The sequence below is a fragment of the Chrysemys picta genome, chromosome 7, assembly GCF_011386835.1.
Source record: "Chrysemys picta bellii isolate R12L10 chromosome 7, ASM1138683v2, whole genome shotgun sequence".
Lineage (NCBI taxonomy): Eukaryota > Metazoa > Chordata > Testudines > Emydidae > Chrysemys > Chrysemys picta.
The window spans coordinates 24,669,351-24,695,650 of NC_088797.1; the positions used below are offsets into that span (position 1 = coordinate 24,669,351).

Sequence of the window (26,300 nt, forward strand, 5' to 3'; positions counted from 1 at the left end):
ATTAGTCTCGTTAGAGTTGGTATGGCAACACCCATTTTTTCATGTTCTCTGTGTGTATCTATCTATCTATCTATCTACCTTCCTACTGTATTTTCCACTGCATGAATCCGATGAAGTGTGTTTTAGCCCACGAAAGCTTATGCCCAAATTCATTTGTTAGTCTCCAAGGTGCCACAAGGACTCCTCGTTCTTTAGCCATAAAGGGGCTTTGCAGGCATGGGATCCCGTAAAGTAGCTGCAGACTTAGGCCTAGTCTTCACTTACCGGCTGGTCCGGTGGCACGCCATCAATGTTCTGGGATCGGTTTATCGCGTCTGGTTAAGACGCGATAAATCGATCCCGGATCGATCCCGGAAGTGCTCACAGTCGGCGCCGGTACTCCAGCTCGCCGAGAGGAGTACGCGGCGTCGACGGGGGGAGACTTCCGGCCGCGTCTGGACCGCGGTAAGTCCGGACTAAGGTACTTCGAATTCAGCTACGTTATTAACGTAGCTGAATTTGCGTACCTTAGTCCGAAGTCCGGACTAAGTGGGGACCAGCCCATAGGCTGGGTCTACACTACCCGCCTGAATCGGCGGGTAGAAATCGACCTCTCGGGGATCGATTTATCGCGTCCCGTCGGGACACGACAATCGATCCCCGAATCGACGCTCTTACTCCACCAGCGGAGGTGGGAGTAAGCGCCGTCGACGGGAAGCCGCAGCGGTCGATTTTGCCGCCGTCCTCACAGCGGGGTAAGTCGGCTGCGATACGTCGAATTCAGCTACGCTATTCACGTAGCTGAATTTGCGTATCTTAAATCGACTCCCCCCTGTAGTGTAGATGTAGCCTTACGGGTTGGAAGAAGCTACTGAATCCCAATCATTTGCATGGAGCTGGCACATTCTCTGTATGCACTTGTTTAACAAACAAAGTCACAGCTGGTGCATGTCTGATTCCGCTCCCCCGGCGTCTCTCATTGCTTCTCCCCTCACCGCCCCCAGGCCCGGCTCCGGTAACAAGCAGGACGCGAGGTGCCGCTGGCTGAAGGGGGAGGCCGCTCGCTCTTTTCTCTCGGGCCGCCACTGAGGGAACGGCCCTGCACTTGTCGCCATGGCAACCGCGTTGTTGATCCTGGCAGCGAGCGCAGCCTTCGGAGGAGCAAGACGCCGCCGCCGCTGCTGCAACTGCCCAGGCCCGCTCTGGTCCCGTTTGCCCCTGTAGGGACACGAGCCCCCGGCCCCTTCTGGGGTCCAGGCAGCGGAGCGAGGTGAAGAGGGACAGGGACCACCCCCTCCTTTCTCTGTTGTGTCGCCCTCCCGGCAGGGAGCGGGTGAGGGGCTGTTACAGGCTGTGCCGCCCTCCCCAGGGCCTGGTGCTCGTGCTGGAGCAGCAGTAAATGAGGGGGCCGTGCTGCCTTCCCCGTGGCAGGGGGCAGGGAGTGTTACAGACTTTTATATGGGGGAAATGTGAGGGGTGGGGAATAGGGGATGTTGGTTTTATATAAATGTACTTTGATGGTAACTTTCTGCATTTCCAATTCTGATTTAAAGCCTGAATTTGTGCATGCCAAAGAGCTTACTCCATTATAGTCTAGCTTCTTTTACTGCTTGATCTTGCAGTGAAATTCTAATCCTGTATTCATGTCATCAGAGTTGTTTCTCCTCCCCTCCATAGCTTGAGTCTCTTCTCTGTCCTCATTAGAACACTTAGCCCTTGAGTTACTGTCGAAACTCACTCATCACCATCCTGTGGCTTGGCTTTGTCTTTTACAACATAAGCCTCAGTCTAATCTGTGTCCCTGAGTTTTGCTTTCCACAGGGTTTATCTCTAGGACCTCCTGTGTCTTAATTTCCTCTCCCTAGAGAGCCACTTTCACATCCTTCATAGCAGTGGTTCTGAACCAGGGGTACATGTACCCCTGGGAGTATGCAGTGGTCTTCTAGAGGGTACATCAACTCATCTAGATATTTGCCTAGTTTTACAATATGCTACATAAAAAGCACTAGCAAAGTCAGTACAAACTAAATTTTGTAGACAATGACTTGTTTATACTGCTCTATATACTATACACTGAAAATGTAAGTACAATATTTATATTCCAATTGATTTATTTTATGATTACATTGTAAAAATGAGAAAGTAAGCAATTTTTCAGTAATAGCACACTGTTGACACTTTTTTGTATTTTTATGTCTGGTTTTGTAAGCAAATAGTTTTAAAGTGAGGTGAAACTTGGGGGGTACCAAGACAAATCAGACTCCTGAAAGGGGACTATAGTCTGGAAAGGTTGAGAGCCACTGCTTTATAGCTTGGATGGAGTTAATCAGACATCTGGTACAATGAATCAGCAGAATTTTATGCTGTGGACTAACTGTGGATCAGCAGAACCTTGCCACCCATTTATACTCTATTTTAGATTTTGCATGCTCTGTACATTGTGGAACACAAAGCTGTAGAGTATGCAAAATGTGAATTAAATGTGCAGACTAGTAAACCAATTACATTGGATCCCCTGATTTCAAAATATTTCAGCATATGTTGTTTAACTATGTATAACTTGATTTTCATTAAGTGAGGCTAGAAGTGTGTGTGTGTGTCTGTGTGTTTAGTTTTGTCTTCTCATTTGTGCCTATACAGGGTCCCTGCCTTGAAGAGTTTACAGTCTACGGGGGGGGGGGGGGGAGGGAGGGGAGGGGGACAAATGGCTGGAGAAAGGTATACCATATAAGCAAAGTTGGCATGGTGCTCACAGGCACGTGTGTAGAAGCAGAGCATCAGAATTCAGGACCCTCACTTTTGCTCTTGGGCTGGCATGAATTGGATGTGCTGAGGCAGAGGAACAACCAGTCACAAGGAAGCTAGTTAGCATCTGCCTGTCTGTCTGTCTTCCTGGCTTTTGAATTTGCTAAAAAAAGAAAATAAATAGTCTCTGTTTGTGTAAGTAAACGTCAGCATTGGCAGATGTCATGTACACCTTGTACACAGTAGGTTGCATGTCAACCTCTTATACTAGATATGGACTGCCTACAGAGCTTCCTTCCCAGAGAAATACATGCATTCACTGTAAGATCATTTAATCATGCACTGCCAGGAACTGCTGTTGTGAGTTTCAGTAAGGTATGTTGTATATGGCGCCACCTAGTGGCTGAACAGGAGAATGTAGTTTAACATTCTATTTCCCCACTTAAGTTTTACATTCCTACCATTTACAAAATTTACACTTTTCTGCTATCTTTAAAGTTCAGTATGGATCAGTCTGTTAAATATCTCTGAATTGTACTGTCTCTGAATCATTTCTAATTACACGACCCTAACATGTAACAATTTGGTCATCCACTAGTTGCAATCACGGGCTGTGGTCGGTATGGAATCTTTGAGTTATCATCTTCTTGTTCTGCATCTACCACCTGTACAGTTTGCTCTGTTGATCTTTCTGAGGCACAAACTGAATATGTTTGTAGTTTCTGTTGAACTCTCCATAGTTGGTTTCATCATGTATGATCTGGGTGATGAATTCTTTAAAGCAGCTGGAGTTGTCCATTAACCATACTGTTTCATGGTGAACAACACTATTCACATTACATAGCACATGTGATTTCAGTACAAGGTCGCATTTTCCATCTTAATATTGAGTGCCTGTGGCTTTGGTGTTAGAGATCACAGACGCAGGTCCGGGCAACAGAATTCAGCTTGCATGCGGCCATGGTAAGCCATTGTCTTTCGGCTTCTGCGCCCTCCTTTCCCACATACCAAGCAAAGCCCGTTGACTGCTGCAGTTTTCCTGTTAACCTTCAGGAGCAGAAAACAAACTAAACCCCTCCCCCTGATCCAATTCTCTGGGATGATCGCTTTATCCCTCCCCCCACCACGTGGCTGGTATCAGGGAAGATCCCTGCTAGCCAAACGCGAAAAGCTCAGGGCCAATTCCCCCCCCCCCCCCACGCGCTTGGCTAACTGCAGGGAAGGATTTCTTTTCAGCCACAGGCAAACAGCCCAGTAGGAACGGCCACCTCTGTCCCCTTAATTAAATTCCTGTATTTCAACCAGGTTACCATGAGCGATATCACTCTCCTGAGGATTACACAGCAAGATAAAGAAAGGATGTTGCTTGAATGCCAGCCAACACCGGGACCATACGCTGCCAGGCTTTGTCATGCAATGATACCAGATTACTTGCTGCAAGCATGGCGCGGTCAAGTGTCCTACCATGGAGGACGGAATAAGGCTGCACTGCCCAGAAACCTTGTGGCAAGGCTTTTGGAGTACCTCCAGGAGATCTTTATGGAGATGTCCCTGGAGGATTTCCGCTCCATCCCCAGACACGTTAACAGACTTTTCCAGTAGCTGTACTGGCTGCGAATGCATCCCAAGTCCTCAGGGCAAAGTAATCATTTTAAAAGCAAGCGTTTTTTAATAAGTTTTATATTTTAAAAGGTAAACTCACCTGAGGTCCCTTCCATTGGGTCATGGTCTTGGATACTGGGTTGGGAGGGTACTTCAGTCAGGCTGAGAAAAAGATCCTGGCTGTTGGGGAGAATGGAATGCTGTGTGCTCTCTGCAAGCTCCTCCTCCTCCTCCTCTTCCCCGTCCGCAGAATCCTCAGGTGTGGCTGATGAGATTACCCCCATCTCGGAATCCACGGTCAGAGGTGGAGTAGTGGTGGCGGCCCCCCCTAGAATTGCATGCAGCTCGGCATAGAAGCGGCATGTCCGCAGCTCTGACCCGGAGCGACCGTTTGCCTCCTTTGTTTTTTGATAGGCTTGTCTGAGCTCTTTGACTTTCAGGCAGCACTGATCTGAGTCCCTATTGTGGCCTCTCTCCATCATGCCCTTGGAGATTTTTTCAAAAGTTTTGGCATTTCGTCTTTTCGGACGAAGTTCTGCTAGCACTGAATCCTCTCCCCATATAGCGATCAGATCCAGTACCTCCCGTACGGTCCATGCTGGTGCTCTTTTTCGATTATCAGCCTGCATGGTTACCTGTGCTGATGAGCTCTTGTGGTCACCTGTGCTGGGCAAACAGGAAATGAAATTCAAATGTTCGCAGGGCTTTTCCTGTCTACCTGGCCAGTGCATCCGAGTTCAGATTGCTGTCCAGAGTGGTGACAATGGTGTACTGTGGGATAGCTCCCGGAGGCCAATACCATCAAATTGCGGCCACATTAACCCTAATTTGAAATGACAATATCGATTTTGGTGCTACTCCGCTCGTCGGGGTGCAGTACAGAAATCGATTTTAAGAGCCCTTTATTTCGAAATAAATGGCTTCATTGTGTGGACGGGTGCAGGGTTAATTCAATTTAACGCTGCTAAATCTGAATTAAAGTCATAGTGTAGACCAGGCCTAAGCTGCACACAGGCTTCTGAGTGATCAGTTGTTAACTGGCTCCAAGAGGGACAGAGGACAGATTTCATGTGTGAAAATACCTGTTCACACAGGTATGTGGATTCAAATGCTGAAAGCATTGCAAATGCAGTTTTCTTCAAACAGTTAAATTTCACTGGCAGGGACATTCAGCAGGTCAGAATACAGGCCCCAGGATCTCTCTCAGTAGTTTCAAGTGCACTCTGCAGATCTCCAAACTTTGATGCCCACAATTCTGAGCAGGGCCAGCTCTAGGCACCAGCAAACCAAGCACGTGCTTGGAGCGGCACATTTTCAGGGGCAGCATTCCGGCCATCCTTTGTTGTTGTTGTTGTTGTTGCTTCGGGCGGCAAAAGCCTAGAGCCGGTCCTGGCAGCAGCACCGCGTCATGCGTGGGGGGGTGCCCTGGGGCCGCTGTGGTTCATGCCATGGGGGAGCAGCGCCCGCACCTTGTGGCTGGGCTGGGCAGGCTCAGAGCAGGGGACACTTGGGCTGGGGGCTGCCCCGTGGGGCACAGGGAGCTGCTGGCAGGTGCCGCACGGCAGCCGCCCCCCAGCGCCGCAGCCAGGGCTGGGCGAAGTGGCCCGAGCTATCCAGGGACTGCGGCAGGGCAGCCAGAAGCAGCAGCGGGGCCATAGAGGCTGGGGCGCTGCCGTGCGGGGCCTGCGTCCCGCTCTCCGGGGCTCCGCTCCCTCTGGAGCTACCCTGCCCCAGCTCCTCAGCCCCCTCCCGGGGCAGTCCTCCCAGGGGACTGCCCCGGGAGGGGGGAGGCGGGAGCCGGTCCTGGAGGCGGGAGCCCTGGCTGGAGGGACCCTGGGCTGAGGTGCGGCCCGGGAGCCCCACTGCTTACCCTGACCCTGCCAGCGCCGGACCGGCTGGAGGCGAGAGGGGAGCGGGCGGAGTCAGCACTGGTGGGGGGAGCCCAGGGCTGGGGCGGCAGGGGGTGGAGGAGGGAGAGAGAGCCCAGGGACTGGGGTGGCAGGGGGTGCGGGTGGGGGAGGGCACTGGTGGGGAGGGGAGGGGGGGGAGAGCCCAGGGCTGGGGGGGGGAGGCAGCCAAAAATTGTTTTGCTTGGGGCGGCAAAAGACCTAGAGTCAGCCCTGATTCTGAGCTTTTTAACTGAATGAGCTGCATTTCGAAATCTTCAGCACCCATCCACTGAAATACAGACAAATCCAAGTCGCTTTCGTTGAACTTTTCAGGTTTAATTAGAAAAGAAAGAATTGGGCCAAATCTCTGAAAATCTTGAAATCTGTCAGAAAATTCTGATTCCAGTTCTTGCATGTACATTCCAATCGCATCTGCACTGACAGTGCAACATGTTGATAGCTCTTTTATGTGTTGGAAGTAGCGGAAAGTCGAAGTTCGAATAGCCTGAGAAAAAACTGCTAGTTTTACAACAAATGCCTTCAGGCTTCATAAAGATCCAGAACCGTTTGCCCTGCACCCTGGAGACAGAGGTTGCGTTCGTTTAGGTGAGCGGTGATGTCAGTTAGAAACATGATCTTACACAGCCATTTGTCATCATCCAGTTCAGGTTAGTTTTGTCCTTTTTCGGACAAAAAGGCCTTGATTGCATCAAAACAGTTTACAAAGCGCACCAAAACCTTGCCACGACTTAGCCACCAAATGTTGCTGTGAAGTGGAATGTCGTTATAAGCACTGTCCATCTCTTCTAGCAGTGCTTGAAACTGTCTGTGAGTCAAAGCAGATCGAGCAACAAGGAAATTCACAATTCGCACCACTGTATTCATCACATTATTAAGCTCTGAATTAGAAATTTTAGCACACAGGTTTTCTTGATGGATGATACAGTGAAATTTGATTGTCAGGCGGCCAATTTGATCTTCAAGTAACTTTACAAATTCCTTCTGTTTTCTGACCGTGGCAGGAGCACCAAATAACACCATATCAGATTTCTCCCAATCCCAAAACACCAGTCACTTACCCCAAATCAATTGGTACTCCCGATCTTACACCAAAGACAACACTGGCAGCCAATTCTGTAGCAAACTAACTATAGGTTTGTTAGCTAAGAAAAAAGAATGAGAGATTAAAGCAGGTAAAATATAAATACAGATAAATCACAGTTTGTAATTCCAAATGGTGGCCGTGATTAATAAACTGCCAGTTTCCCAAAAGGGGCTGTAGCCCACGAAAGCTTATGCTCCAATAAATTTGTTAGTCTCTAAGGTGCCACAAGTACTCCTGTTCTTTTTGCAGATACAGACTAACACGGCTGCTACTCTGAACCCAGATTAATTCTGGGGATCTCTGTCTTCTTGTTCAGTTTTTCTGCCCTGTTAGAATCCTAGCAGTCCAGAGATTAAGGATCTTTTCATTAATTCATATTTACAGCCCCTTTACACTGTAAGCCAGCTGACAGTGTCTGTACCCACCTGGGCTTTTTCTTTGATGACTGATAGTGAGGAATGCATTCAGAGTCTTGCCCTGGATCATCACACAGAATGATCATTTGCTTTGAAATTAGCATTTTCTGTTAAAGTCCTTATGTTCTTCATTAGCATTTCACAAGATTTCTTTGATAGGTAATTTAGTTACAGTAAATGTTTGCTGTTACGTTATAACAGGAATAGATAACCAAGAGGAATAGAGTAACGACCCATTAGTTTTCATGAAGTTTAAACATCTGAATACACCTGTATACATTCAGCAATTATTTTGATCTATCCTAATAGCAAGTAAATTGGGCTGAATACATTCTTACATCTAACAGTTGCTTTTGATACTAACACACAAGTGAACTGGGCTGTGGTCCTGATTTGACCTAGTTTACCAGCATCACTCTGCCTATTCAGGAGACAGTGAAAAAAATGTTGATGCCCAGTCATGAAAATCCAGAGATGTAGCTGACAGGTTGGAAACCTGAAGGACAGAATGAAAAGTGGGGCTACCAGTAAAAGCCAGAGATGAGGCAGGTCTACCATATTTACCAGAAGCCTTTATCTGGAAACCTTGCCCAAAACCAAGATTTTCACTTACAGATCAGTTGAGACAAAAAGAACAAGTTGTTCATGTAGCATTTAGAGTCATGTTCACCATGTCCAGTTATTTTCTTTTGTATGAACCAAGGACTGAATAGAACCCTAAATATCCCTTTGTACTTTGGAATTTAAGTACATACAGTATAGTGTTTTTCCATTTACAGGCATCGGCTTCCAGTTTTCCCTGGGGGTGCTCAATTCTTGCTCAGCCACAGGCCCTGCCCCAACTCCACCCCTTCCCCCAAGGCCCTGCCATGACCCCGCTACTCCTCTTCCCACCCCAATCCACCCCCTCCCCCAAGTACTCCCCATCCCTGCTCCCCTCCCTTCCTCCCAGCACCTTCTGCTGGCCACGGAACAGCTGATTCATGGCGGGTGGGAGGCTCTGGGAAGGCGTGGGAGAAGTTGATCGGCGGGGCCGTCGGTGGGCGGGAGGCATGGGGGGTTGGGAGAGTGCTTGGCTGCTGGTGAGTGCTAAGCACCTGCTAATTTTTTTCCATGGGAGCTCCAGCCTTGGAGCACCCACGGAGTCGGCGCCTATCTTTCCATTGTAGAAGCCTGTGTTGCTTTGGTGTCTAGATCATGGAAATTATTGTGACTAACCCATTCTATTTCTCATGCAAGTACAATTTAATATAGTAATCTATTAAATTTTTCTTGTTTTATTATGCATTTAGATGTCGTTGTCAAATAGATTGACACCACCCACTGATAAAGAGGCTTGGAACAATCATTTGCCACCTATAGTTTTACCTATGCCATCGACAGCTGGTGTGTCATCAACACACAATAAACTACTGAAATACCGAAGATTCAAGGAACAGCAAAAGACGCTTAATCAGATAGTGTGAGTTTCATATAATTCAACCAATAAGTGATGTTCAGATTCAGATTAAAGAGTCACTGCATTCCTAGGCAACTGAGAGGTTTTAACAATCTTTTTTCTTTCTTAGAGTTTTATGCTACCACTCATTATCATCAAAGTGTCTTCCATGTAAAATCAATAGCAAGGTCCCTAATGGACTTCATGGAGTCTCTCTGACACTTTCCCCTTTACAGGATCAAAACTCTGGGGTAGCTTTAGGGGTTTTCTTTGTGAAGGGGGAGGATTGGGAATGAGTGTCAGTTGTGATGGAAAGGTTTTCTCAAAAAAGAAGGCTTTGCAATGTTAACTAAAGATGGCTAGACTCTGGATTCACCTGAACTCCTCTAGAAGATTGTTCTGTAGTTGGGTCCCCGCAATAGAGAAAGCTCTGGCCCCAGCTCTTGCATGTTTTGTTCTGGGTTTAGTGAGTTGCATTGTCCCAAAGGAGTGCACCTGTTGTGGTGGTTCATAGATAAGGCTATGATTTAGTCACGGGTATTTTTAATAAAAGTCATGGACAGGTCACAGGCAATAAACAAAAATGTATCGCCTATGACCTGTCCATTACTTATACTGTAAATACCCCAGACTAAATCTTGGGGGGAGGGGTCGCTGCTAGGGAGGGGGTTGCTAGGGAGGGGTCCGCGGCACTAGCTGCCGGGGGCTGCTGCTGACTGGCAGCTGCTCCAGTGCCCCAGGACTGCTACCAGGTACTGCTGACCTCTGCTGCTCCAGCAGCCCTGGGACCGGTGCTGGGGGCCGCAGATAGCGGCTGCTATGGCTGCCCCAAGGATCACTGCTCGGACAGTCCCCGGGGCCAGCCGCACTGGCCGCTGCTCGGGCGATCCCTGGTGCCAGTTGCAGCGGCTGCTGCTCGGGTAGTCCTCAGGGCCACTCCAGCAGCGGCCGGTGTGGCTGGCTGCACTGCCGCTCCAACAGCAGCCGGTGTGGCTGGCCCCAGCGCTACCTGAGCAGCTGGCCCTGGGGTCAGCCACACTGGCCGCTGCAGAAGTCACGGAAAGTCATGGAATCTGTGACTTCTGCGACCTCCGTGACAGACACGGAGCCCTATTCATAGATTTACATACATTAATATTATACACAAATAATGCTTTACAAGTCCTGTGTATGAAAAAGCATTTACAAAAACATTAGAAAGGGTAATTTCATGTAATTTTTGTAGGTCTGACTGGTAACTAAATTAACATGGAAATCTATTGCTAAGTTTTTTTTTGAAAATTATTAATTGCAACTATCTTTTAAATTACTATATTTCTTTTTCTGCAAGTTTTTAAGGATAATTGCTCTGTTGGTATAAATTCAAGGATTATGTGGGCTAAGAACGCACCTATCAGGTTACCCTGGGAGTAGTGTTGGCATTGAAAGTGTGTGTGTTTGCTTGCTTAATCGAAGATAAAGCGGTGCAAAGGAAGCAATCTAACCTAAATCTATAGGGTTAAGAAGCATAGACAAGTACATAATGGCCTCAAGATGATTGAATGGAGACTAAGGCCCCAGTCTAGCAAAGTCTTTAGCACATGCTTAACTTACAACCTCTACCCGATATAACGCTGTCCTCGGGAGCCAAAAAAATCTTACTGGGTTATAGATGAAACACCCCCCCCCCCCCCAAAAAGCACTGCTTTACCACGTTATATCCGAATTCGTGTTATATCGGGGTCATGTTATATCAGGGTAGAGGTGTACTTAGCATGTGAGTCCCATTGATGTCAATTCAATGTTTAAAATTAAGCACCTGTGTACGTCTTTGTAGGATTGGAGCCATGTTGGTGAAATGTAGTGATGGTACTCAGTTGCATGGATAACCCTAATGCATCTCTCTTAAAAGTAAGAGTCATGCAGCATCTTTATGCATTGCATGCGCGTACATGTTCACACTTCGAAACATTTTTGTTTTTACGCAGACTATAGTTAAGAAATATCCCCCCCCTTTGTTTTCTTTGGAAATAATTCAATTCCTAAATAGATAAAATAAGGCCTGGATTTTACAAGGTCCATGCAGGGGGAATTCCTGCATTAGTTCAGAGTCCTATTGACTTCAGTGGAACTAAGCACTGGTGTAAGGCCAGATTGCAGGATCAAGGCCTAAGAGTAGTTTAGCACCAGGGAATTGGATTAGTACTGAGGAAAAGAGGCAATGGTATTTTTATTAATAACTATAAAATCAGTTATACAAAGCCGTACATTTACATGGTGCTTTACAAGCAGAGAGCAAGATAACCTGCCCTGCCTGTCTTTCAGTCTATCACAATACAAGCTTAACAAATACAAAATTAAACCCCTGCATTTTTAGTTCTTAACATCTGAAGCCAAATCCAGATCTTTCACTAATATCTGTAGTGGCAGAGTGAAGCCACTTGGAATGCTCGGAATGTTAACTATGTCACATTGGTAATTTATTATACAATAAAATGACTGCTGACATGCATTCTGATAGGCTGAGAAGGTTCTCTTGAAGTATGATATTAAATTGTCTTGTTAAATGGATTCTCCTTAAATAAGGTCAGTTATGATCCTCACATATTTAGTGTCATTGATGGCCTAAGATACATTATTTGCAGCTGTGTTACAAGAGAATTTCATAATCATGCCATCAGTGGAGAGTTCTGCTTAAATATTGATACCTATCCTTAGACTGTATACTGTGTGAATAGTTTAAAATAGCATTAATTACACTCTTGTTAAGCGTAAATGTACTGTTGAGAAAGAGAAGATGATACCTTTGATTTGTTTAAAGGGGCATTATAAACCTGAAACTTGGTCAGTTTTAAAAAGAAATTCAAAATAGTTTCAGTTACTGCACCTGTCCCTGAGTCCCCTTGCCAATGTTTGTGGATTTTATAATCATGTTTTCTACTTTGTAAAATGATTTTTCTCTTTTTGATTTGTGAAAGCCCTACACAGGGAAACAGTAAAACAGCTGTCAAATACTTAACGTAAAGAAACTGAAAGAATGGACAACAATCATTTTTTTCCTCTTTCATCTTTTTCAATTTTAAATAATCTTGAGCAATAATAGATGAATAATTTTCAGATGAAGTGTGATTTTTTTTTAAATGGTCTCTTCTAAATTGTGATTTTTTTTTTAGTATTGTACATATATTTAGACATTTTGATAGATACACTTATAAATGTCAAATAAAATATTTTAAATTTAAGATGTGGAAGACAGATTTATTTCTAACATTTCATATAGTCTCTAAAGTGACCTTGTTCTGTTATGTATGTTAAAAATGGGCTTGCTAACTGTAATCAAATATGTTATTGCTATTTTGACTTTTAATTTGTAAACTAGATGGCCAATTATAATGTGATACCAATACATGAGAATTAAGAAAAATGCACTCTTGATGTTAAATACAGTATGATGCAACATTAATCAAACAAAGAATACATTAGGTGGAAATATCAAAATGCAATTTTAATGTCAAACTTATTGCCAGTGAGTCTAATAGTGATTGACTATTTTTCTTGGATTGTTCTAATAGGACACGTCTCCTGTACTATATGTCTACTGTTAACAAACTCACTGTGCCAACTCACTGGTTTTTGAATGTTATAATTCCTGATGTCAGATTTGTGTCCATTTAGTCTTGTGTAGAGACTGTCCGGTTTGGCCAATGTACATGGCAGAGTGCATTGCTGGCACATGATGGCATATGTGCAGGTGATGATAGATGTGCAGGTGAACGATCCCCTGATTCAAAACCATTCAAAAACCAGTAGGAGAACACTTCAATCTCCCTGGTCACTCAATAACAGACATAGAAGTGGCAATTCTTCAACAAAAAAACTTCAAAAACAGACTCCAATGTGAAACTGCAGAACTGGAATTAATTTGCAAACTGGACACCATCAAATTAGGCTGGAATAAAGACTGGGAGTGGTTGGGTCATTACAAAACCTAAACTTAATTTCCCCCATACTAATTTCCCGCTACTGTTACTCACACCTTCTTGTCAACTGTTTGAAGTGGGCCACACTCATTACCACTACAAAAGTTATTTTTCCTCCGTTGGTATCCTATTGTTAATTGAATTGTCTCGTTATACTGATCTCACACTTGGTAAGGCACCTCCCATCTTTTCTTGTATTTATACCTGCTCCTGTATTTTCCACTCCGTGCATCTGATGAAGTGGGTTCTAGCCCATGAAAGCTTATGCCCAAATAAATTTGTTAGTCTCTAAGGTGCCACAAGGACTCCTTATTGTTTTTTCTGATACAGACTAACATGGCTACCACTCTGAAACCTGCATATATATGTTCACTTGTTAATGTACAGTGTACTCACATTAAGCAGAATGGGGTGCAATGTTTTGATTGCTAAGGTCAACATGACAGGCCAACATCAGTCATCTAAACTCTTCTAATGGCCATTTAATTATTTTAGTTATTTGTTTTTCAATTTATAAATTCATGCAGAAGAAAGGAGAGCATGTTTTTCACTTCTTAACATATTTAAAAAATACAATTAGACTTCCTCAGGAATCTCACTTCACTCAGTCATTGACATAGCGCAGTTGGTTGGAACCTACTGTAGATGCTTTAAGAAAAGTGTCGAAGTAAAAATCAATCATGGTATCAGTCTGGTGTTTAACTCACCATGTTCAACTTAGAATGAATATATATACACCGGACCCTCACTAGAACGCGCGTCTATATAGCACGAATTCACATATAACGTGGTCGTGGGCATGGATCCCAAATTTAATTACTTTAATTGCAATTCATTTTAACGCGGTCCCCGCTATAACGCAGTCCCCACGTTAACGCAATACCATGCATGGATCCCAAATCCCACGTTCTAGCGAGGGTCCGGTATGTGTGTGTGTGTGTGTACACACACAATATTTTCTTTTGATTGTGATTGAGATATGGGTATCTCACAATGTAAGAGAAGAGAGAACAAGTTGGAGAGTCTTACTCTGTAGAGTTGGAATAGTTGGTAAATATGAAAAAGGAATTTGCAGCACTTTAAAATGACTGTATTATGTTATTTTTAAAATATTGTGTAAAAGTTTTTAACACTGTTTACAACTATAAACTATACTTCAGAATTGACCGGGCTTTAAAAGATTATAAAGCAACCATGGAAGAAAAGTATCAGAGAGTTCCCACACCTCCTGAGCCAGAACTACCTTCTACTGTGAGTTTTTAATTCCTTTCAGCTGTAAAGTTTAATTTTGATCACGTTATATTTGATTCTTGTTGATGTATTTAGTCTCTTATCTGCAAATGTTTTAGCAAATTAGGGCCCAATCCTGCATTAAATCATGTGAGTAGTTCCACTGAAGTCAATATATAGATGCATGCATGCATGCATGTTTGTAGGGTAGAGCTCTTAAGTAGCAAGAGAATCAAGATTTATATTAATGTATTAGTTTTCTGATTTGGCTTATAATTGTTTACACTCTTACTTTGATATGTGACTTGTTTTTGTTATGTTTTCATTTTATTTTTACAGATGAACAGTGAACAAAAAAAACGAAGAGTGAGTTAAGTTGTTTACTATTCTACTTTTCTCACAAGAGATACTGCATGATTCCTGTGCTGAAGTAATACAGAAATTGCATGTGTGAGAGGAATTATAGTGTTAAATTAGGCCAGTTTCTAACGGTTGCCTTTTGGAAGATGTGGCTGTCATGCTGTCTGGAGTGGCTCATGGCCGTGAGTGCTTACCTCAGGGCAAACTGCTAAAAACGGGATAGACACCCCAAACTGGTGGTATGTTCTACAATTAGATTTCACCAACCCAAGTAACAAATGTGAACTCCTGGATCACTATAACAGTCTTACCATTGAGTCACAGACAGTCCCCTTACTGGAGAGCCTATCTTGCTACCCAGGCAAGCTGGACTAAGTGATAAATGGTCACTTACACCAGTGTTTTTCAAACCTGGGTCAAGACCCAGTACTGGGTCGCAGCATATAAGGCATTGGGTCGCTTTGCTGTGGTCAGCACTGCCGACCGGGACTTAAAAGTCCCGTTGGCGATGCTGCCCAGCTAAGGCAGGCTAGTGCCTACCTTTTCCGACACCGCCCTGTGCCCCAGTAGCGGCCAGCAATGGGTCTGGCTTTTAGGCAGGGGGGCCACGGGGCCCCGCGTGCTGCCCCCACCCGAAGCACCAGTTCCCAGCCAATGGGGACTGGGGGTGGGTGTGGTGCCTGCGGGTGAGAGTTGCGCGAAGCCGCTTGTGCACCTCCGCCTAGGAGCCAGACATGCTGCTGGCTGCTTATGGGGCGCAGCGCAGTCTGCAGTGCTAGGACAGGCAGGAAGTCTGCCTTTGCACCCCGGCTGCACCACTGACCAGGAGCCACCGAAGGTAAGTCCACACCCCAGCCCCGCGCCCCAGTCCCCTACCATAGCCCTGAGCCCCCCCAAACCTGGAACCCCTTCCTGCACCCCAAACCCCTCATCCCCGGCCCCACCCCAGAGCCTGCACCTCCAGCCCAGAGCCTTGACCCCTTTCTGCACCCAAACCCTCTGCCCCAGCCCTGATCCCCCCCAAACTCGGAGCCCTTCCTGCACCCCAAACCCCTCATTCCAGACCCCACCCCAGAGCCTGCACCCCCAGCCCAGAACCCTGACCCCCTCCTGCACCACTGCCCTAACCCAGAACCTCCTCCCACACACTGAACCCCTCATTCCCGGACCCACCCCGCAGCCCTCACTCCTGTACCCCAACCTTCTGCCCCAGCCCTGAGCCCCTCCAATACCCCAAACCCCTCATCCCCAGCTCCGTTGGGTTGCAGGCATCAACAATTGTCTTCAACTGGGTCTCCAGAAAAAGAGTTTGAAAACCACTGACTTACACCTAAAATGACCAGTCACTTACTCCAGGTCAATTGATACCCGAGATCCTACACCAAAGACAATGCCTGTAGCCAATCATATGATTAAACTATTTAAAGGTTTATTAACTAGGAAAAAGAAATGAGAGAGTTATTTATGTGTAACTTTCGCGCCCTCGTGGCCAAGATGGACTCTGCTCTGCAGGCAGCTCTGGCGAAGAGAAGGCGTGCGCAGGAATGCAGCAGGAGAAATCCCTTCCACCCCAGGGGCTCCTTTTCCAACCCCCCCAGAGTGTGTGTGTGTGTGTGTGTGTGTGTGTGTGTGTGTGTGTGTGTGTATACGTACACACACACACAATGGCTATAAGAAAGGGAGATATTTATTTACAGAGGGATGAGAGGAGAAAAACAACAAGGGGAAATATAGGGGGAGCAGTAGAACAGGGTTGCATTCAAACCAAGGCCCCACGGGCCCCATGGTAGCACAGTCTGATAGGGCAGACACCCGGCAATGTGTCTGCACACAGAGTTCAGGAGTCTTGAGCAAAGTTCCAGTCCAGTGGTGAGTCTTGGGTGCTCCTGGTCATCTTTGGCGCCAGTGAACTTTCCCCCAACAAACCCCTCTGGTGTCCTCTTCTGCCGCTCTCTGCAAAGCCACACAGAGCGACCACCTCCCCACTTAATTAGCTACAGCCTCCCTCCTTGTTCCCAATGCAGAATCACAAGCCCCAGTACTCACAGCTCTGGGCAGCCGTGATACTGGGTCCAGCTCCGGCCTGTCCTCCTTGGGCGATTCCTCCCTGGCACAGTGCTCTTCCTGGCTCCTGTCCTGGGCTGTCCCCGATCGGCTGCCCTGTCCTTCCCAGGCTTCAGGCAGGTTCTCTGCTGCTTCACTTTGCGAGGGCCTCTGCGGGCTGCCCCCTCTTGCCCTCTCCGCTTCAGAGTCACCCCCTGGAGTTTCCCTCCTTTTTTCCTCACTCTCCCCCTCCCCGCTAGGAAAAAGATTTAAAGGGGCCATGCTCTCTAAACCCCAAAGAGGTTACACTCAGGTTAAAGCAAGCACACACATACACACAAATGAGTTGCAATCTAAATGTTAAGAGTGACAGAGTTGTAGTCATTTGTCAATTCAAAATGTCTTTCAGGGCAAACCCAGTGATAATCCAGGGGAATCCCTTGCTTCAGTTTAGAGCCACTGGCCCTGTGAGATTTCAAACAGCAAAGAGATGAAAAATTCTCTTGTGGCCCTGTTTTATCTTTTACATTTAGTTTTCCAGTCTATGAGATGAACTCCCTTGCACCTAGCATTTCCATGGTGTGATAGGGCCATTAGCCAATCCTTTGTGCACAATGTTCTGTAATGGCCTGTTTAATCTCGATAAACCTCCTAAGTGGGTGGGGGGACAATTCCCATGCCTCCTTTCACAAATTCAGAGCAAACATTTTAAAAGTTATAAAGCAAAACTTATGTATTTCCTTATAGCATGGAATGCAGACATTACAAGTGAGATTAGTGCATGCAGCAATTTACAAACATTTGAGAGTCTGTATACTAAATACATTCTTATAAGACCTATGCTGATCAAAACTATCATACAGGTGAGCTGGTTTGGTTTTCAGCTATGAGTTTGTCAGTTATTAGCTAACGCCTACGGCTTTGGCCAGAGCTGGCACTTGGTTTACTAGTGTCACAGTGGCTTTAGAGGCAAAATAGGAATTATCATTTCCTGATCGAGTTGAGGGAAAGTACTGTATGTTTCAGAAAGAGAGTAGCTCATTAAAGCCAATGGAAGGACTTCTATTGACATCAGTGGGTTTTGAATTGAGGCCATAGGGTACGTTCTAGCCCCTGGGAAATGAAAGGGTTTGGGAATCATGGAGGTTGTGCCCTGGTTTTTAAGGAGAAAATTCATGTGTATGTGTGTATATACATGTGCAAATCATGGAGCAGATAACTTCTTATTTTTAAGACAAGGCATATCTCTGTGAGCCACTCTGCTCTCAGACCCAAATCTACAGTCCAGCATCTGTCCGAAACTAGAAAGAGGCTTGATCACACCTACTTAGCCAGTGTGTTACATACACTTCCTCTGTCAAGTAAGTGTCAATGTCTAAGATCCATAGGTGTTCAGGTCTTAATGTGGGTGGTAACAAACCCATCACCCAGAAGCACCAGCTCATACCTCATTAGTCTGCTGTGCCAGGTAAATGATTAATTGAGCTACTTTAATATCAGCCTTAGACAATATATTTTATCAAAGTCACAAAGGTGTGCTCCACAAGCATTAGCAGAAACTAAGGCAAGAAAGAGAATAATACACCATCTGTGAATAATGGGGCAGGCAAAATTTTTTACCTGTCTTGGAACAGCCTTCAGTGTACTAGTTATTAATTTGACAAGATAATCCCACTGATACGCTGACTCTACTGATGAAAGTCTGGTTTAGAGGATTAATGATTATGATATTATTGTCCTTTCAGACCAACTATCTCTTTATGAAGAAGTGTGTGGAAAGTAATCCAGTAGTTCCTATTCAGCAGCAATGGCTGACCTCCATGCTCACTCTGGTGCCTCAGTCCCTCATGGAAGGCAAGGACAGAGAGTTACTGGTTGAAGAGCTTTTAGATGAAGTAACAAAGGATTTTGAAATGAGCATGAAGAGATGTGTGGGTAAGAGCTACAAGCTACATTATATTAATATTAATGTATTAATATGTACATGTTATAATCCATTCAAAATGGTGCTGCAGAAAATCGTCACCGGGAGGAAAAAGGGATGTCCTTAACTCGAGTTAACTAACTTGAAGTAATATCATAGTGAAGACAAAGCAGTTTGTATTTTTCACCTGAGTTAGTTAGCAGGCCGAGTTATGGAGGCATCTAGTCTTTAACTCATGCTGCTTACTCATGTGAAGACTATAAACTGTCTTGTCTTTGCTTGGGTGTTACCTTGGATTAAATAATTTCAGTTATTTTACTTGTTAAGAACATATCTATTTTCCTACTGAAGACACAATCTTCGTGGCTTATCTCTGCCTTACCCATCATTTTTTATGTTAGAGAGCCCTCTTTTCTTGCCTCTTCTATTTCAGGGATATTGTTCATTAGTCATATTTTCTCACAAGCGCCCTCATCCTTTTTTTCCATGTTAGTTCTTATGCATGGGCAAGCTCCTGGTAAAAATCTGCAAAGAAACTGTGTTATCCTTCAAATCTCTCCTGAAAACTTAACCTTTGTCATGTTGCCTACAAAATAATTGATAACAGCTAGGCAGCTGGTGTAATCAAAATTGTCTCACTGTTACTTTGTGCTGCTCCCCCATCTGCTTGTTTGTCCTGCCTGTTTTCTGTCATAATATAGATTGTAAGGAACTGTCTTTTTGTTGTGTTTGTTTATAGTGCCTAGCTTAATGGGCACTATATATACACTTGATTTCTTAAGTGAGGTTTTTACCCACGAAAGCTTATGCCCAAATAAATCTGTTAGTCTTTAAGGTGCCACCAGACTCCTTGTTGTTTTTTTACAAATAATATAATAATTATGTTTGAATTAATGTTCTTCTACTTTCTACTGTTATTAAAGCAAACATTATAAACAACATCATGGTAGGGTGAAGATGAACCAGGTGACAAATGCCCTTCTTACTTTCTTTTATTTTGCAAGTTATAAAGTGAGGTGCTTAAAACTGGAACTGAATATTGTTGGAAATGTTTTTTCATAGATATTTCTGAAACTTGTTTTCAAAAGATTTTAAAATGGAATTTTAAAACTAGAGTTTTTAAATCTAAAGCTTCCATATTTTTTCCATACTAAAGGTTTCTGAAAACTGCAAAAGTATTTGTGATAAAATTTTATACCTGATATTTTTGTGGCTAATATTTAAAAATAATAGGTTGGGTTATTCTTTTCATTTAAAATGTTGCTGGCATGTTCATAGTGTCCCTACTACTACCAATGCTCTTTTGAAAAGAGGGAACTTTAATGACCACTTATAGTCTGGAACTTGGTTTAGAATTTGATATGAACAAGACAACACTTATGGCAGCAGAGTGTCCTGTCACATACACTCCAGTGGAAGTTTTTTTAAGTGTTCTAATTATTTTACATGTTAAGCACTAGTTTATCCAAAACCTTATGAAGATTAAAGGACAGTCTGATAGGAAAGGAGATTCCTTATTTAATATCAGTTTTCCACAAAACATACTTGACAATACAAACTTTTAAAATGGCCTCATCAGGGACCTTTGTGGGGGGAAATATTCTGAAGATTTGAGTGATAGTTAAATCTCCATCATACCAGAGTCTTGGTCCTCTCCAGGGAAAGACAGAGAAAATACCAGCCAGTTTCCTTTTGTGGAGATTAAAGAGAGTTGAATTTCCTTCTAATGGTTATATATTTATAAATGCATTCTAGTGCGAAGTGTTCTTGTGAAACCTGATGTAAAAGGACTTGAAGATGAAAAGGAAGGACCATTACCAGTATCGCCTTTGTGAGTAAATTAAGTTAAGAAGTAGCCTAGTGACTAATCACCCTTTCAGTTACATTTGAGCGACTCTTATTTTATAGGGACAGTCCCGATTTTGGGGTCTTTTTCTTATATAGGCTTCTATTACCCCCCTGTCCCAATTTTTCACACTTGCTGTCCGGTCACCCTACTCTTACTGAGATGTATAAACACAATAATGGGATAACTGGGCCCCTAGTGTTGATTGTGCAATTCAGCAGTAATCAGGCCCTTGTTCTTATATAGCAGTTTACATCCAAATGAATCATTAATCCTTTTAAAAATTTTTACTACGGGGCACATTTTGGCACCCTTGCTCACACTGAGCATCACCCTTATTCAAGAGTAGTTCTATTTGAAGTCAATGGGACTAATGAAGTAAGGTGTTATTCAATATGAATAAGGATATCAGAATCTGGCCCTGATTATGCAAATCATAAAGAACATGTTGCCCACAACTGAAATGTAGCCACCTCTAAAATGAAATGCGGCTTTTCAATGGGAGAGAGCAACACTTCACTACACTTTGGCTGCCTCATCCAGCAATCATTGATGGCAAAGCTTTCGCTGACTTCAGTGGTGCGGGATCCAGCCCTAGGACAGGAAGTGAAGAATATCATACTCAGTTGAAACTGTAGGGAGATTTAGGTAGAATATAACTCCCTAATTTGGAATTTGACTAGGACGTCAGGGTTCATACAAATACTCTTTTGAAAAGTGCAGTGGGAATTTTAAAGACCACTTGTAGTCTGGAACTTGGTTTTGAATTTGATCTGAAAGATGGCAATTATGGCAGCAGAGTCCCCACTGTCACATTTTGTTGGTATATTTATTTAGAAGCAAGAGTGCCATTTGCTGAATAACCAGCACTTGCATCTCTCACCCAAATACTAATCCAGTCTGACCCTTCTGAGTTAATAATATCTGATGAAATCACAGTTTATGATGGTGAACCTGTGGTAAAACCAGTTGATCTGAAATAGAGTGTATTATCTCATGGATGAGTGAACAGTTTATTTACATAACTTCCACTACATTATGTTGAAGATATATGCATAACACCCTTGCCTGCATAAGTGTGTGTGTGTGTGTGTGTATATATATATATAATTTATTTATTTTATTTTAAAAATCACACTTTTTAGATCTAGAGGCTATTTTACTGAAGTTCTTTAATATGTTGTTTTGTTTGTTCTCTCCACTTGTTGCTTTTACTTTTTCAGAGGTCTGGATTTTTCCAGACCATGGCATAACAGTTTTATACAAGCAAGAAGTCAGATCCTCACAAACTTGCACATTCTTCATCCTACTCTGAAAATTTTACTGGATATTGGTTACACAACATTTTCCAAATTACTTATAGTGGACTTGTCAAATGTCAGGTAAAATATCTTTTGTTGAATTAAAAGATTATAAATGTTGGCTATATGAGCAGTGTTTTTGTAGTCAATAATAAAAAAATTATGCAATTGCAATTTATTTTAATTTGATATATGAATAATGAAATGCTTAATGTGTTATTTTGTTTTTTTAAGGTTCTATAAGTAGGAAACATCACACTGTAAAACATTTCACATAATTTTCCTACTCTATGCTGTGAACAAATAGTTCATCTGCTTGTACATTATGAGTAATATCAATACATTGGAAGTATGTTCTCCCATTAATTCTCTTAGGGCCAGCGCATGAGCAGTAGAACTCAATGGCTAAATTCCTATTGACTTCAGTGGACCAAGACATGACATATAGTAGGAGTGATTCCCTGTATTTTTACCTGAAGAAATTGATATATTCTCTTCTAGCAAGATTGCTAGCTGTAGAGAAACTTCACCGGTGCTCATTTCCTCATTTTCCACTATTACATGTTCCCTTTACTATTTACATTTGGTTATTTTTCTCCAGTCTTGTAGTTGATAGATCCAGTTTTATCTTCCTTATCTTTGTTGCTGATCCTGTTCCCAGTATCAGTTCTTCTTTAGTTTTTGGGGCTTTTCAATCTGACCATAAGAGGGTCACTTAGGCTTACCTTTCTTTAAAGGAAGAATAGACTGCATAGTTTGGTAGATATAGTACAACACTAAGATCCCAGTTCTACACAGTTGTTCTGTTAGATCGTATAATTTAATTTTCAAATCAGTCCTTCATTTTTCTTTTTCTGGTAAACAGTTTGAAAGGTCCAATTGATTGTGAATCACTGAAGAATGATGTTTCTTTAAACTGTTCAAAAACAGAAGAGAAATTACTGAACACATGGTATCCAAGAGTTATCAATCTCTTCACCAGAAAGGAGGCATTAGAGGGTGTAAAGTCAGATAAAGTTGATTCTTTCTATAACTGTGTGGCTACACTTATGTCTAACCAGGTGAATATCTTTTGAACCTACAATAGTTAACTTTTATATGTAATAATCTGGTGATTTTTAAATAAGCCAGTTCAATATACCATCTGTTATTTTTAATTAAAAATCTTATTGTTAACTCTCTATTGTCTGGAATCCAATTAGATTAGGAAATATATTGTCAGATTTTTAAAAAGTTTTCTTTTGTATTCTTTTGTCAGATAGTATTAAGTGTTTTTATTTTCTCCAAAGCAAATGAAAATTTTGGACATAAAACAGTTTGATAGTCTCTTTCAAGAGACTCAATCACTTGAAACCTAATCAGTTAAAAAAAAAAAGAGATAAAATTGATGAATTCCCCAGCCAGTTTTCATGGTTGCAAAATTATATTTCCCATATTTTTTTAAAAAATCCTCTACCCTGCTGCTGTATTTTAAAACAAACACACACATACAAAGAAGGGAAACCGATGAAGGACCTAGTCATGTAAATACATAGACATATCAATAATGTTCAGTGGGGTAAAAGTTGCTCGTGTGTAAGTGTGTTTAGGATCAAACCCTGAAAAAAAATTATAGGAAAAAGGTTGAAACTAACTATATACAAAGTGCTTTCAAATGCACAAAGTAAGCAAACAAAAATTAAAGAAAAATAATTATCATATTCTATCTGTCATTTATAGTAATGCTTGGGGGCACTAGTAATATTAGTTGTGTTATTGTAACAATAGCAGATAAAAACACTTTGACAGAAGTAGGTGTTACTTTTAAGGGTCTGATCTAATGCCCACTGAAGTCAATTGAAGGACTCCTATTGATTTAATTGGACTCTGGGCAAGGCTCAAGATACTGAAGTAAAATGGAAATCCTGATTTATTTAAAAAGTGGAAGAGATATATAGTTTTCGGTGTTCTCGTGTAATAAAGTCAATGTGTGGTATTGTCTAGCTGAAAGAGCTATTGAGAAGAACCGTTGAAGCTTATGTGAAGCTCTTTGATCCTGAAGACAAAAAATGGCTGCCATTGTTTAAGATGGAATTGACTTTTGATGATGAGAAAATGGAGTTCTATCCAAGCTTTCAAGATCTGGAAGAAGCCATTCTGTTTATAGTGACCCGGATAGGGCAGACTCTGCAGGTGCAGTTTAATCTTTATTTACCTCTGGAGTTTGTATGTGTAATGTTACAGAGTATATGAAGATGTTAATAATTTAGGATCATATCCTGGCCTGGCCAGAAGAGAGTTTAGAAACAGAGATGTAGCCTGGTGCATTGTCTCTGCTGCAAGGGTTCTGCAATGCAGAGCATGATTCCTTATGGCAGTCAGGATGCTGAGTTCTGAGGTGTGTTTTGGTGTGCCTTGGACCAGGAGCCAGTGATTGCCTATGTGCCATCTAATGGTTAGTATTTACTGCCAATGGCAACATATGCACTAAACACTATGAAGAGGGAGGCCTGGATACCCTCTGTCTCACAGACTATTCCCCAGTGAGAACATTGTGAGCAGCTTGACAAATAGAGTTTGGACCCATAAAGCCCAACACTACTTCTTTGAGTGATTGAACATCCATTCCACTGTAGGTTTGTGCACATCTCATGCACAGTTGTTGGAGATTTTTCCCTCAGCAGTACCTGTTGGGGTGGCATAAGTGCCCTTTGCTGCCTCACACTCCTGCATGCAGGTATAAAGGGCAGAGCCATCCCTGACCTCCCTCAGACCACCAGTAATGGTTGTTGGAACTGCCATCCTTGCATTTGAAAGTCCTACCTTCTTTAGTGTATATAGTACCAGTTGTGTTAGTTTTAGGCTAGTTTAGAGTTTTTGTACATAGTAAGTTTAGGTTAGTATTTAGTATCACGGAATCACCAGTTTCCGTTTTGGTACTGGTACCGGACTCATGCCTTGTTCTCTGGGCTTTAAGATCTGTCACTCAGGTAACAAGTCTATGCCACTGAATGACCTGCATCCCAGCTGCCTTGAATGTCTGGGGGAGGTGTATGTGAGTGACAAAGGTGACATTTGTAGGGGGTTCGAGCTCTGTTTAAAGAAAAGACAACTAGACTCAACAATCTGCTCATGGAGCCTGCAGTTTGCCTACCATCCGATCCTTCCTGCGCAGACCAGGTATCAAGCATGTCCAGATCTGTTAGGAGTGCTCCCCTTGATCTGACTGAATCAAGAGGCAGATCTTTGTCAGCGATACCAAAGAAGAGGCAATGTAAGTCTTCTAAAGACTCAGTACCGGCATTGTCTAGCTCTTCAGTGAAAGCAACAAGTGGAGGCAATGACACAGAGGAATGCTCAAAGAAGAGGCACTCCCAGGCATAGTCCTTAAACCAAGAGGGGTCACTCACTCCAGAGCCTAGGATGGGCCTGTTGAAACTGATCCCTGAAGTGCCGATGCACCTTTCAATACCACAGAGCCAAGAACTCTTTTCTGGTGCCATCTACGACCAAGGCTTTTGAGGCAGTTCAGTAATTATTGAACCTGTCAGTACCGGTTTCCCCAGCTATTCAGGACAGTATTCCTCACCAATACTGGGATCTGCCATATACGCTTCAATGGTTCCGGCTCGAGCCCCAACGCACCATTCAGTACCAGTGGCTGCTACAATAAGTGCACCTCAGGAGGATTCCATCTAGAGGGAAGCTAGTGATGATCTCGCCAGTTCCTCCATCTGCAGACTTGGAACCGGTCTCTCCATTACTGACAGAGTCAGCTCCTCCTCAGCCTGAGGAGGAGGGCTCTTCATTAGTCTTTGAGGTCAACTCTTATGTGTCTAAGCTGATCTGTTCAGCAGCCCCCTGCTCAGCATTCCAAGGACCAATGCCCTGGACATAACTGGGTCCCACCTCCATTTCAGTGGGCCTTTTGCTACCCTTGGGGCTTCCCTCTACAGACTACAGCATCTTTACTCCCTTCCCACCGTACTACATTGGCTGGGCATCGGGAATGTTTACAACAGGGCAGCATCTACCTACGCCCAGTACCGGGACTGGTACCATGCACAGGGAACTGTGTACTCTGTATTCTTCTAGGGAGGAATTGGAGAAGGCTCCACCTCAACAACCCTTAGCCTGTTCTTCTTCATCACCTGAGGAGGTGGTGACAAGAGTCTGCTTCTCCCCTTTCTAATCCTAGAATCATAGACTTTAAGGTAAGAAAGGACCATTATGATTATCTAGTCTGACCTCCTGCACAACGCAGGCCACAGAATCTCACCCACCCCCTCCTGTATCAAACCTGTGTCTGAGCCATTGAAGTCCTCAAATCATGGTTTAAAGACTTCAGGATGCAGAGAATCTTCCAGCAAGTGACCCGTGCCCCACGCTGCAGAGGAAGGTGAAAAATGCCCAGGGCCTCTACCAATCTGCCCTGGAAGAAAATTCCTTCCCGACCCCAAATATGGCGATCAGCTAAATCCTGA

The 26,300-nt window shown here is 43.5% G+C and overlaps 1 protein-coding gene across 3 annotated transcripts in view; it reads left to right on the forward strand.

Annotated features, from left to right (window-relative positions):
• The first annotated feature begins 1,003 nt into the window (after window positions 1–1,003).
• The window catches only part of DNAH12 (dynein axonemal heavy chain 12), a 181,279-nt gene continuing 155,982 nt past the window's right edge, over window positions 1,004–26,300 (forward strand). For all 3 annotated transcript variants that reach the window (XM_065550977.1, XM_065550978.1, XM_065550979.1), the window contains exons 1-9: window positions 1,004–1,249; window positions 9,029–9,198; window positions 14,294–14,384; window positions 14,703–14,729; window positions 18,512–18,701; window positions 20,446–20,521; window positions 21,760–21,918; window positions 22,703–22,898; window positions 23,821–24,009. In XM_065550977.1, coding sequence (XP_065407049.1) covers window positions 9,029–9,198; window positions 14,294–14,384; window positions 14,703–14,729; window positions 18,512–18,701; window positions 20,446–20,521; window positions 21,760–21,918; window positions 22,703–22,898; window positions 23,821–24,009 — 1,098 coding nt within the window. In that variant the 5' untranslated portion in view covers window positions 1,004–1,249. The remainder of the gene's footprint in view (window positions 1,250–9,028; window positions 9,199–14,293; window positions 14,385–14,702; window positions 14,730–18,511; window positions 18,702–20,445; window positions 20,522–21,759; window positions 21,919–22,702; window positions 22,899–23,820; window positions 24,010–26,300) is intronic.